This window comes from Colius striatus, chromosome 2 (assembly GCF_028858725.1).
Source record: "Colius striatus isolate bColStr4 chromosome 2, bColStr4.1.hap1, whole genome shotgun sequence".
Taxonomy (NCBI): Eukaryota; Metazoa; Chordata; class Aves; order Coliiformes; family Coliidae; genus Colius; species Colius striatus.
Window position 1 is genome coordinate 23,083,704 of NC_084760.1, and position 14,588 is coordinate 23,098,291.

The 14,588-nt window shown below is 34.3% G+C and overlaps 2 protein-coding genes across 3 annotated transcripts in view; one reads left to right on the forward strand and one right to left on the reverse strand.

Annotated features, from left to right (window-relative positions):
• Positions 1-14,588, reverse strand: part of MCPH1 (microcephalin 1) — a 127,775-nt gene that overhangs the window by 54,368 nt on the left and 58,819 nt on the right. The window lies entirely within an intron of this gene.
• The window catches only part of ANGPT2 (angiopoietin 2), a 42,583-nt gene that overhangs the window by 19,362 nt on the left and 8,633 nt on the right, over positions 1-14,588 (forward strand). Inside the window, exons 2-5 of one of the 2 annotated variants that reach the window (XM_010196299.2) lie at positions 2,807-2,962; positions 5,414-5,535; positions 7,164-7,396; positions 9,708-9,835. In XM_010196299.2, the coding sequence (XP_010194601.1) occupies positions 2,807-2,962; positions 5,414-5,535; positions 7,164-7,396; positions 9,708-9,835 (639 nt within the window). The remainder of the gene's footprint in view (positions 1-2,806; positions 2,963-5,413; positions 5,536-7,163; positions 7,397-9,707; positions 9,836-14,588) is intronic. The other variant, XM_061989721.1, reaches the window with a different exon arrangement.

Genomic DNA, 14,588 nt, shown 5'->3' on the forward strand with positions numbered 1-14,588 from the left:
ATAAAAATCTGGCAACCAGAACCACCAGATGCCTTAAATTGTAATCACAGGTTTTGCGTACTGTAATCAGAGCAACCTGACAGCTGTGTGTTTTAACTGGGAAATTGCCTAAGCCTACCATAAAATGTTTACCTTACCTTTAAGCCCAGAATTAACTCATTTTCTAGTAGTGTGGTTTGGAATATCTCTGTGATAACATTTTCAAAGAAGTCATGTAGCTCTGTAATCCTATTTGCAGGGATGACTTTGCTCAGATTCTCATTCTGATCTCTCCTTAGTGAACAGAGAACAAACTTCAAAGAACGAAGTTTAGAATCTGCAATTATTTTATGAAACAATCAAAGCTCTTGATCAATCTTACTTAAACTATTTATTGCCTTTTTTTTTTTGGTAATTCTCTGATACTTGTGATATCTTATTTTTAGTCTGTATGTCTTTCAATTTCTATTCTAATTGCAGATGTGCATTGAGTCTACCAGGCAAGGCGTTACAATAGTTGACTGTAGTACTGAGGCAAAAAAACTGCATTTCAGAGAACTCCCTTCATTTCTTTTTAACAGAGGTGCAATTGAGAAAAGATGTTTTCCAAGTTGTCTAATAATGATGTCCAGTTCTTCAGCTTCAGTTGAAGTTAATTTGGGCTCGTATGAATTGCTTAATTCCCAGAGGTCTAGCCTTTTCAGACATGTATTAGATGTTGTTCTTATCTTCAATGCAGTAACATCTAACCTGAGTGAAAAATTAGTTATTTTTATCTATATAAAAGCTTTCAGTTTTACACATCTTCTTGGACTATGGTGCACTAAATACCATCTTGTACTGCTTTTTAAATTACATTATCACCATACTCTGACATCATATAGCCTAATCATCAAGGACCAAAGATGTCTTGCCATGACTACGTAATTAAAGGTGGCTGATTTGGGTTCAGAAGAAAAAAAGAAGCTGACCTCAAAGATGTCACCAGAGTTTTAAAAAACCTCCAAGATGTTTGGTAAAATTAGATTTGTCTCTAGGTGGGGAAATTGTTGTAAATAAGGAATCCAGGAGCAAAACTGGGTATTTTAAGTAACACTTAAGAACTACTCCTGTGAATAGGGAACAAAGTGTTGGCCATAGTGTGATGATGATTGAACATAATTATCATGCCAAAAAACAGTTGATTGTATACTTACTTTTAGTATTCTCAAAGGTTATTATGCAAAGAGCTGGCTAGGGGATAGTTTTTAATCCCTGTGGTACACCTGAGCAGTAATTACAATTATGCAGCAGTATAGTAGATGTGGGTCAAAGTTTGTGCCAGATCATAATCTCTGTTGTGCAGTTCATGAGAATGGAGCAAACAAGCAAATACTGCTTGGAAAGTTTGGTCATATTTGGTCACAGATAATGCTTACTTCAGACTAAGAATATCCTTCCAGTTGTAGAGGTTTTAACTTCTTAATACACTCCATTTTCATTTGACACTTTTAACAATTGTAAAGGCAGGAAAAAAAAATCCAGTCCTTACTCAAGTAATGGTTAAGGAGGAAGGATTCCAAGCTGCTAGATATGTCAATTGATTTTTAGCTGGTCATAAACGGAATGGCTATATCTTAACAGTGGTTTGACAGAATATTAAGTCATAAGCTGCTTTTTCCTCACTAATATGTAAACCAGCCATACAATAGCTTCTCCTCAGTCTAAACCATTATTCATATCAAGATAGCATAACTGTATTTAAAAAGATGATAATATCATCCTGTTTTACCATTTTTCTTAGATCAGAATTGTTGATATTTTATAATTTGTGCCTAGTGACACTAGCTATTTGTTATTGGCATCCTCTTTGTAGGTACAGCATGAAGCTAAGAAAGCATTATGGTTCTCTTGCTAGAACAATGTTGGAGTGAAGTAGAAGTTTGATTGTAGAAATTCCTAGAAATTTCCTCAGTTAAAAACAAAAAAGAAATGATGTGGACTGGATTTTCAACAGTTCAAACATAAGCAATGACTCATGAGAGAAATATTAAATATTTGCAAAGTTATTGAAAAAATGATATTAAAGAAGCATGCAGAAAAAAACAGACTGCTTTTGAGTAACCCAGATGCATGGAAAGAAGGACTTCAAGAAAGGTTACTTGAATTTTCTTCTTGTTACTTAATTTCTCCTCGCTTTCCTTGGAAGGTGTGTACTCTGTTGTTATAAAATCACTACCAAAAAAGCCATATTAATTTAGACACAGAAATGACTTCAGAATCAAGTATTTAAAACAGTTCAAAAATATTGAGCATTTGAAGTATTTATAGGTTTTCCTACTCTTTCACGTCTTTATTTGAAATTCTGTCTGATAATAATGCTCACATAACAGTGTTACATGACATCTGACCTCTGCTCTTCTAGTCACATGATGAAAAATGCTTTTGAAAATATTTCAGTCTAGCTACAGGAAGATGACTAAACTCCTAAGCTTTTGTCTTCTAAAGAATTCCCATCACTGACAAAGCTGGTGAAGCTCCTCTGATGGTCACAATGTTGGGAGCACTAAGGCAGAAAAGCTTCCAAGTGGCAGCAAGCATTCTCACCACCCCGCCTTCCACCTACCTCCTGCAAATCTCTGTTTCTGCCTTTAGAAAACGGGTGGCCACACATTCCTTGTCATATTTGTCCTTCCTTTCACAGAGCTTAACATTGGGAAACTTCACATAAGTGCATAACAGACAAGGAACAAGTCTGTTTAGCAAGCTGCCAGCAGACTTACTGTACTACCCCCCCTTCCAACATTTAAAGAATGCAACTATCTTCTCTCTTTCCTTTCCCATGTAGCTTGAGAATTACATCCAAGACAGTATGAAGAAAGAAATGGTAGAGATCCAGCAAACTGCAGTGCAGAACCAGACTGCAGTAATGATTGAAATAGGCACAAACTTACTAAATCAAACAGCTGAACAGACCCGCAAATTAACAGATGTTGAAGCACAAGTAAGTAATGAATTTCAACCTAAAAATACTTCTGCTTCCCAAACACTTACTATACATTTACACAACTATACGTTTAACACAGTTTAGTGTTAAACTATCCAGTTAAGTGACTACAAGCAGTATAATTAACAGTTCTACCCACATTAAGGAAACATTAGTATTTGGTGGTACATACATAGTTGCATCTCAAGCCAGCTGTTGTGACTTGAAAGACTTCCATTACAGCAGGATTTGAAGCATGTCAAGCAAGGCAATTGTTACATTCATCTTTAAAGATAATGTACTTAAAACTACTGTAGTATATCCAAGCATCAGTTGGGTAATAGTGTGCTTTTACCCTACTAAAAAGTTTGACATACAACCCTATTTTGATATTCATCTTTTACCACCAGATCTTAGGTAAAAGAGAGTTCGTTCCAACTGCCTTTGTTCCATTTACCAGGCTAATTTCTTTTTTTATTTCTTATCAAGCAAAATGTGTCTTTTCAATGAATGCTTTTACAGATGCTGTAAGTAGGATACCAGTTCATTTCTAGCACAATGCACTATATTACTGTTACTTTACAGAGGGATAAACAAACAAACCAGGGATGAATCAACAAAAAAGACATAGGGAGGAGGCAGAAGTAAACTTGCCTATTGTACCTGCTATTCTCAAACTTATTTCAGACTAACAAAACCTGCGGGTTTATATCTAACAATTGCTTTAATTGAGAAGCATTAACTACAGTAAGACATTATGTGAAACAGAATGCAGATTTTTATGTTATAAGAACAAGTCCAATCAGTGTAGAATGGTATGTATTTGTAGTTTTGCTAACATGCTAGGAAAAATCAGGTGTATAATTGCCAAAACAAGTAATGGATATAGCATGTAGCACATAACATTTTTTATAATGCAAATAGCATATAGAACTTAAAATTGTTACACATTTTACTATCTGTAGAATGAATCCAATTAATTAAATTTCATTTTTTTTTAAAAAAAGCACAAGCTGTTGTGATCTCTGATAAACTGATAGTTCATAGCTCACAGATGAACTGAATTCAACTTTCTGATTGCATTATTTAGGAGCCCAGTGTTTTGCACATATTGAAAGAATGTATTTATCCTTCACAGTTAATGTCTTTATGGAAATGAAGCAATTATTTTCTGCTTAGAGGAAGAAAATCATCACTGTAACTTTCCTTCTCTGCTTGAAATTACTGTTGACTGGGATAAGGGCTGAATTAACAACATAAGGAAATTAACCAAACAATTGCTCTCTCAAGGACACTTACTTTTGGCAATAGTTTTCAATTACACTTAAGTGTGAAATCATGTCCTGAATGACTGTTTAACATGAAGGACATGAGTAATCAATTCTTCCTGCCAAGGAAAGCCAAATTCTACTGAATTAAAAAAAGCTGCTCAAAAACAACGGGAAAATATTTCTAGAAAACATGCCTTAAAATAATGCAATCCAATATGAACTGAAAGGTATCTTCCATGTTTCCTAATAGCTGCACTTCATTATTTAAAGATGAAAATAAATTTAGACAATAAGCATTAAAATGCAATGAATGAATCAACAAAAGCATGGTTCACATGCTAAAACACTTTAAAATACAATTTGGGATTAAGGAAAATAGCTAAGAGGGAACCATCTAGTGATTTCAGGACTGAGATGAGATTTCAACTTGTGAGAGATACACAAAGTACTTAATTTCTACACCAGATTGAGGAAGAACTCGAATTATTCTCTGAACAACAACCAGAATCAGAGAATAGTAGGGGTTGGAAGGGACCTCTAAAGATCATTAAGTCCAGCCCCTGTACTCAAGGAGGTCCACGTAGATCAGGCCACACAGGATCGTGTCCAAGCAGGTTTTGAAAACCTCCAGAGAAGGAGACTCCACACCCTCCCTGGGCAGCCTGTGCCAGGGCTCTCTCACCTGAACAGTAAAATAGTTTTTTCTTATGTTTAAATGGAATTTTTTGTGTTCTAGCTTCTTTCCATTACCCCTTGTCCTGTCACTAGATACAACAGAAAAAAGTGATGTTCCAACCTCTTGACATCCACCATTTAGATATTTTTAAATATTAATGAGATCCCCTCTGCAGTCTCTTCTTCTCCAAGCTAAACAGCCCCAGTTCCAGTAATGAAATAATATCAGAAGATATGACAGCAAAACTCAAGTACACAGTAACTTAGCCATTGATCAGAAATATAACATGCTACTGAAATATTCCCAATGATATATGGTAGTGTAACAACAAAATCAGTACAACTCTATGTATTCTTCCTCATTCTAATTCTGTGAGCATTTGTATGCAAATGAAGTGTTCAAAAATACTTTTTTTTAATTATAGGCTTAAGTAGAGATTTGCATGATTTTACAACGAAGAAATCATATTTTATTTAAAAGAAATATCTCAATTTTCAAATATTGTTTATAAATTTTATTTAGGTATTAAACCAGACAACCAGACTTGAACTTCAGCTTTTGGAACACTCTCTTTCCACAAACAAACTAGAAAGACAGATTTCAGATCAGACCAACGAGATAACTAAATTACAAGAAAAAAACAGGTAAGTTTCTCTATCAAATCAATAAAATGCTACTTCCTGAAGTGATCTTTTAATGGGTTTAGAAACAGATGTGGTCAAGTAGAAAAATAAGACCTTGTAGAGAAGGTCCCCACACCTAGCTATTCTCAATACAAAGGTCATATATTAAAGGCCTAGAGAATCATGCAGGTTTATTCTTCTTGTGTTCTGTTTATATAATAGTTCCTCACTGTGCAAAGTTCCCCTTTACATGGGAATTTATGCTTAGAGATGAATTACTTCCAGGGCTTCAGTTGTAGACAATTTTTGTTCTTCTTCAGACTTGCCCAGAGGGAGATACGGATTATGTAACCTGACTCAAAACTACTCCAGTGCAATCACACCTCTAAAATTTTAATTTCCATGTGGTACATAGATATCCTAACACACATAGGTCATTGCCACACTTTGTTTCTAATTTGATGAGAAAAGTCAAATATTACTCATATTCAACTTCATAGTAGTTCCTTGCTAGTTAATCCTTTGAAATTCAGACCTATATCCAACTGTTATTTTTATCTGTTTCCATACTCTAGGTGTTGTCCAAAGGCTCATACAACTACTTTCAGCTACTTTGATATCATGAGGGTCTTACTTTACTTTTAGCAATAAATAGTTTACAGAGAAATCTGAAAGCAGCAATAACAGTAAGCTTTTCCTTCAAAGCCATATTTTTCAATGAGAACCATATGTGCAAAGTGCTTTTTATTTTGAAAGAATTAGCTTAAAAAACCCAGAGGACATGTTTTGGCATTTTTTTCACTACTTTACTACATTTATACATGCTCCCTGAAGTTTTTATCTACCAACTTAATAAAACCAAGGATCCTTATTAAATGGAAAGCAAACTAAATACTGAATTTTATAATGTCACTTTCTTGTTGTTGTTGACCTCAGCAGACTTTAGACTTCACTTGTAAACCCCACATAAACACAGAAGTGTCGTTTCTCACCTAACAAAAGATAGTCTGACTTCGAGCTAATTTGCTTGAAATCTAAACTTCAAGATTTTTTTTCAATAACAGCAATAGATTTCAGGTGAACTACTCCTTTCTGGCCATGAATCTTTTAACATCAGCTTTTCCAATGGTCTGCATCAGAACCAATTACTGATGAAGTAATGCTCCGGCCAGTCACCTACTCACACCAGCTCCACAACTGGAGATGGGTAACATATCTTCAAGTCACTATTTGCACATTTCCCTGTCTCAACGCTGTAATATTTATGTTAAGTATATATTTTATTACAATTATAGGATATTTGAAAAGCTCATAGGTTGTGTCATTAAATAAAGTTTCATCTTTTATAGGGTAACACCATGAAATCTTTCACTATATCTTTCCTTTCATAATGTTGAATTATCAAACACCCAATTATTACACTTTAAAAGCCTGCAATATAGATTATAGTAGATAATACTGTTTATTAATGTACTAATATAAATTAAAGCATATGTATCAAACTAAACTTCTCTTTCATTTAGCCTTCTACTGCATGCATGACATAAGAAAATGAAGTTGAGTACTATGAAGAAAAAACTACTGCAACAGGCTTGATTCTATCAGCTCAGAATTGTTTCTGGGGACCCTAATTGTAATCTTTTATTTAGCTTTCTAGAAAAAAGAGTTCTTGAGATGGAAGACAAGCATACACTTCAGCTGAAGTCAATAAAAGATGAAAAAGATCAGCTTCAAGTCCTAGTAGCCAGACAGAATTCTATTATAGAAGAACTAGAAAAACAGTTAGTTACAGCTACAGTAAACAACTCAGTTCTGCAAAAACAGCAACATGATCTGATGGAGACTGTTCATAACTTGCTTACTATGATATCTACACCAAACTGTAAGTAAAAGCAGATGGGCCTACATAATGAGTAACATTCCCTAATTTGTGGACATTATTGCCTGTAAAGTCTTAAAACCAGTTTCACTACACTTCTTCTCAAAAACGATATCTTTTTTTTTTCTTTAAATTCTGCATCAGAGTTAACAAATCTATTTTCAAGGGACGAGGAACAACTATAACATTTATGTGCGTTCTTTCCAACATTTTGTTCATCTTCTGTGCTTTATATTGGTTTGCCTGCCCACTTCTCCAGTGGTTCAACAAAATGCAGAGATGCCATGTATCATTCATCTCACATGGCACTCGATCATCTGGCGATATACACTGCCTTGACCACATATATAGACTGCATGATATAAGCTGTAGCTTTTCTTCCTGGCTCACAAAGGTTGCTTCTGCCACCTCTCATTGCTCTATGGACATAGAGTTGTATCAGAGAACGGACAAATTGTAGCAGCTAATAAAGGCAAAGAGAATCAGCAATGGCCCTGTTTTTAGTACCTATGTATGTCCCAAACAGAAAACACCAAATAACTGCAGCAGATATTCCCAAAGTCCTCCAGGCTTTCACTGAAGCTTCCCTGTTTATCCTAAAAATCTCTCATCCCAGTAAATTTTATAGGCAGTAGCCTCACCCCTAAATGCCTGACAGTCCTGCAACAAATCATAGCCACTGAGCATAGCTTCCAAATTTATGCAGATTCATATACTCCATAAAAAAACCCAACACAGACCACAATCTGAAAGTTATGTCTAAACAAGACTTAAACAAATGAACAAAATCCTTACCTTAAATTCCATGTCTGATAAAGAACTTTGACAAGTTAAGAAGGTATAACTGTTCTGTATAAAAGAGTAAAGAATCTCATATATTTGTCTGTGAAATTCTATGGGCTGGAAACAGACAAGCATATAGAACTTCTCAAAAAAAGGATTAAAAATGAAATAGAAGAAAAATTTTAAAATAGTTGTCATTACAACTTACAGCCTAAATGGACTATCCTACGTTACTGTAAATTTCATGACAAAAAAGGAAAAGGATGTTTTGAAGTCCTTGCTTTCAGTAGTGGCCTGCATAATATGATGTTGAAGGTTTAAACAGAGTATAAACCTTCTAAAAAGAGTATATCCCAAGTTTTTTTTTTCTTAATAACTGTTACTATCTCCTTAAATACCATAATCAAGGCAGTACATGTTCCTGCTGATGTTATCTGCTATGCTGGTCCACAAATAAGTAAACAAGTCAAAGTCACGTTGGCTACGACACTGTTAAACCCAGAGTGGAAAAAATAATGAATGTTTGCCAAAAAGACAAAATTAGCAGGGAAAGCTTCTAAGACCGTATATAAACAATAGAGTGTGGAAAAGCAATTAAAACACTGAATGTGTTATTTTTATAGTTAAGGCAAAGCATGTAAACAGATAAATAATGAATAATCAAGATAAAAAGAACATAACAAGCAACTGTAATATAAGCATGTGTTTATATGGCACCTAAAACTTTGTACTAACTGGCTGTGCTTGTAGATTAAATTAAAAGGGAAAATACACACAACCAACTCCAAAGGGTCAAATATGAAATATCAGTCAGGAGGCAAATGCCAGGAAATTCCAAACTCCATAGTTAATAAAGATCTGAACAAAAAGATGAGCCTTAGATTGTTCTGGAAAATAAGAATGCTTAGGCATATTGAAAAGTATTTTTTACACAAATGAATTCCAGAAGGGATGTCTCCTTAGTAGGTTGGGCTGAGCTACCAAGCTTCAGCTTTGGTACATACAAAGTTGTTCCTGCTCAACACAGAGGTAAAAAAACCCTAACTAGCTAAAACCTTGTTAGGGAAGTTATTCCAGTGAGCTGTATTATAGAAGACTTTGTAAGTCTTAAGTTAGATTTCAGAATTTTAGAGTAATGGCCAAAGGTTATTATTAATGTAATCAGTTGCTAGTTAGATATTTTTGTAATAGTAGGTAATGCACGCAGAGGCTATAATGCGTGTAGGAGTCCAGAAAGGCAATGAATGGAAGCGGAAACTGTTCAACTGAACGAGATGCTATATCCTAAGTTTTCTTATTCAGCTTATTGTCAGCACTTCTCAACCTGTCAAGCAGCCACACTCAGAGTAACATCTCTAAATAACATAAAATAACAACACATATAATTAATACCTTGGTCTGTCATTTCTTTTAGGACCAGGCATATTTTTTGGAACTGCAAAGCTTTAGGCTAATTATATAATTAATTTCTTCTTAATAACTTTTATTAATCTCCTCTTAATGCCTTCAATTTCTGTTGTCTCTTTAACAGCTAAAAACAACTTCATAGCTAAAGAGGAACAGATCAGTTTTAAAGACTGTGCTGAAGCTTTCAAATCTGGACTCACAACAAGTGGGATCTACACTTTAACAGTTTCAAACACTGTACAAGAAAAAAAGGTAGGATGGCTGTAAAGTTCTACCTAGGCAGACTATGTGTTAAAAATTTATTTGATCTGGTAAATATGCTATTTCAAAGGATAGTTAATGGTGAAGTTTATTACATTCTGTGACTTTTTATTACCATTTCATCACTTATAGACCTGAGTATTTCACAGGAAGAAGAAATCTTTCACATGAGGTCTTGGCTCAGTTGAAATGAATGAGCATTTTGTTTTTCACTTCATACCAGAATTTCATGCTTTGTTTCCCCATAATTAATGCAATTAAAACAATATATTACTGCAATTTCTTTATAAAATCTCTACCTCCAACACAATTGCTTTGCAAATGATCAGCAATCTCCTCTAAATTCTTAGTTCCCTCATATGCCCAAGTTTCTTCAGGTGCCAAAATGAGGTAAAATCAAGGGCATGGAAGGGTACTCATGGATGTTTTCATTTTATAATTTCCCATGGTAGACATCTTCTTAAAAAAAAAAGGAAATATTAAATGGAATTCCTAAAGCTCTACTTTCTTATATCAGAAATACATGGGGAAAAAACCCAACTTAACAGAAAATGCAAAAAAGCAGAGAAAAAGAGGGGACAACATATGTTAAAATTCTTACAGAGAAAGCATTTTTTCCCCCCAAGTTTTGATGGCAAAGATTGAAAAATCAGGTTCACCAATGAGTAGTCTTTGAAGTGCCAGAACCTCAACTAGCCCAAGCCAGACTTTGTGATCTTTACCTTTACAAAGTTCTCAACTAAAGAAAGTAAGAAACTTGTTTGGCTAAGATCTATAAGATACAATGCATAAAACCTGCAAATTTTGTAAATACCAACTAGAGAAATGATGATATCTGTAGTCTCCTTTTCTTGGAGGAAAAGAAATAAAAGATACTGGTATTCCTTTGGAGTAGTGTAGTCTGTATTTAGTACGTCTGCTCCATAAGACAATTAGCTACATAAGATCCAATAAAGTGTTCTATTAACACAAAGGCGAATGGTATTTAAATAACATGGATATCTACAGTCACAATTTTAAATGCTAAAGGAGGTGCAAGTTACTGCATCTCTACAGTAACAGATTGCAGCAGACCTCTCAGGAAGGATTATATTCCTTAAATCTCTCAAGCTTTTACCTTTATTTGTAATTCTACTATTAAATATAATATACAGAGCATGCATATTGTATAAAAGCACAGACAAGTGCATGCCATATTGTAGAATGAAAATTTCTGTCATCAGCTTTAACACCGCATTTTTAAAACCATAAATGTTTAGGTAATTTGTATGATCTGAGAAGCCAGAGTAACACACATTCTGTAAAACTAAAGCCTAACAAGCTATTATATCCCTGAAACAAAAGTACAATTGCAAATTTCCTAACTATAAAATAGCAAATGCTTTACATTTGAACATGGAGTTTTCAAACTCTTAACAAAAATACTCATTTTAGTAATTGACTAGGTAAAAAAAAATAAGTTATAATAATTCAAATAGTGATTAATGTAATAATATTACAGAATTGGACTCTCATTCTGCCCACTTCAAATATAATGAAAAATACACTTAAAAAGACAACAAAGGTTTTACTTCCTATATGACATTAAAAATAAGAGACTTAAAAAATTTTAATCTGATGTACATTTTTTATTCAAATACAAATGTATAAGAGGAATTGTCAAGGAAATGAAGGTTTAGGGAAAATCAACATGTTACACCATTTTCAACTGTTTATGATGTAGATGGCCACTCAGACCAGGAAACAGAATGACCTTTTTTATTTGCCAAAAGTGCTGCACTGCTGTTTATGTTTTTGTCTTTTCCTCTTTTAACACCTTCTGACCTCCCAACAGGCTTATAAACAACTTTTGTGTAATCTGTAACTGATCTCACTTTACTAATTTGTCTCCCATCATAATCTAAAACTAAAGAATTGTATATGAGAGCTGAATGGAAAACAACTATTTCATTCCATTAATATTTTCAAGCTTTCCTGTTCTTGTACCAGGACAAAAGCTAAGTCCTTTTAAAAACACTGAGGAAAAACAGCAAAAGACTTGCTGACACAAGGAAAAATGACAGAGACAAACCCATGAAAAGTCAATAACTTCATGTTTACAACAATCACCTGAACCAATTAACCTCTTGGTCTTAACCAGGCAGGATAGTTGAGTCTGGATGACTCTACCTAATATGTTCAACCATTGCCACAACTATTACTGGCATATTACCCCCAAATCTTATAATAGTTGCTGAAGCAGTGGATAAGCTCTTCCTCATTTCCAGCCCTGTTGAGATAAATTTTCATCCTGGAATTGATACACATTCCAGACTAAGGCCTTTTTAACCAAAACTTTCTTGCAGAAAGTGTTTGAGCAAGTTTGAATTTAGCAACAAAATGGTTTTGCATAAGTTTCCTAGAAAGTGATCACCCAGATAAATAGCTAGTCATTTCAAAAGGAGCCCATGCCATGGAGTTTACATCTAAAAATACACATACACAAGTGTGTTTCCAACCCCAGGCATTGAAGAAGAGCGTATTTGTAGGCTCTGCAGTACAGTAAGAAGATATATGGGGGCTCTTTTTTTTTGTTATTTTTAGAAGTCTCATTATCTGTCTTTTTCAGTGGTAACTGGGATGAAGTTAAATTACGTTTAAACCATGCGTGTAGTTATTTTTTTCCAGAACCAGCAAATTAAGACCACAATGCTTATCTAGTCATATCTCTAAGAGCTAGAGACAGATGGGGAAACTGCACGTGCTTCGGTATAAAAACTGTAGTGGATCTTCATCCTCATAACTCAGCCAGAGCCTTACCATTTGGAAAATAGGTCAGAAAACAGTTACAAACCAAATATCATAACGTATAAGAGAAAAGAAAAATTACTTGCTCTGAAAGCCAGCATCCTAGACAGTGAACACATTGAATTGACTGCTCACAGCTTACACACTTGTCATCTTTGGAAAGGGGACTATTTCTGGTTACATGTAGATTAAAGCAGTTTCAAAAATATGGCACAGATCTTTAGCTGAAGGTGAGAAATATAGACAGTTAAATACAGGCAGTTATAGTGAAGCAGTTCACAAGATAAACCAAATATTCCCCCTGGCAAATTGCTGTAATTTGAGAGGCTAAACTCTTTATTCTTTTTGGCATCTGTTTGAAGACTCCTGCTGCCTGCATAATCTTGGTAACTATTTTTACTAGTTTTATGAAATGTAACATTTCTTTCTTTTGGATATAAAACCTAGGCTCGGTTGAAAGGTTGGAAGAGTTCTGTTCTAGTAGTCCACGTTAGAGAAAGCCTCATATGTGTATTATTTTACTGGACAATGAAGACTTTTCAAAAAAGAACTTATAGTCCATCTTTCACGTACATCATGAGGAAATTGTGTTCCCTCTGTAGACTGAAATAGCAATTTATTGTGTTTATTTTAAACTAAGCAAATCCTTAATTTTACTGAATAGCCTATCACCATCCTTAAAATTACTTATGAATTCATATCATTCACTTAAGTATATATACTAATAAGTAATAAAAATAGTTCAGTGTTTTCATTGAATTTATTTCTGTAATCTTTACCACCATTTTTCATCATTGACTTTATTTTTCCCCAAATTAAAGCTCAAGTGTGTATGTAAATTCAAAGTTTCTAGTTTTACGGTTATTACTTTCAGCTTCTTTAGTGAGAAAATTGATTTCTAAGAAAAAGAACTGTAAAGCAAAGGAATGATTTCATGAGAAAAACTCATGAGGACTTGAAAGACAGGGTTCTGGATTGCCAGTCAAGCCTGAAAGCAAAACATTTCACTGTATGATGAGCACTTAATATCTGTTAAATAGAAATTTCCCTTTTTAGGTAGTTCAAGGTAGCTAGTGTGCAACCATGATGTACCTACACTGAAATCTCAAACAGCAATAATCTTCTCATCTCTTAAAACAGTTACCATGACACTAGAAAGAGATGATGTAACCAGTACATTGCCTTTGCCTGTGCCACACTTTTCAACCAAGGAAGAAAAGTGTTTATCTTCCCAAGGCCATAAAACTGGCATCCTTTACAAGCACTTAGAGATGACTGCCATGGAACTTTTTGGTATGGAAAAATGATATTCCCAAATCAACATAAAGTTTATAAAATTGTTCCTAGGAAGAAAAATCTGCATGAGATTTTTAAGGACTTTATCACTTGCTTGTTATGTGTTTCAGTTTGCAGTAAATTGCTTCTTCCTTTTGGAACAAATTTGCAGATCCCTAGCATTTCTGCGAAAGAGCCTATCGTGTCCATTAATGCTAGCTGACTTACCAATCACATACAAAAGGGATACTGACTGTAAAAGGAATATTTTATGTAAGACATTCACAGTCATTCACTGCATCAGAAAATTTTGATCATTAAGTACTATTTTAAGGTTATATATGTTCAAAGTAGTAATTCCAACTGAATTGAAATTTAGATGATAGACATTAAGGAAATCGCATATAACATTCAAAACCACCAGTAATGTCTACAATAGCAATATCAGACTGAACCAGTGGCCCATATAAATTAGTACCTGGCCTCCCTCCATAAGTAGTTAAAAACTATGCATTTCAGATAAGGGCAAAACGATTCTGTTCTCAGAATCACGATAAACAGATAAAGATGTCTGTCTATACTGTCCTGTCAGTGAGGTGAAGCTTCAGAGTAAACTTCTTGAGCACTGTTAAATTAGCATGTTAACTTGTAGCAATATTTAATACAAGTATCTGCATCTGCT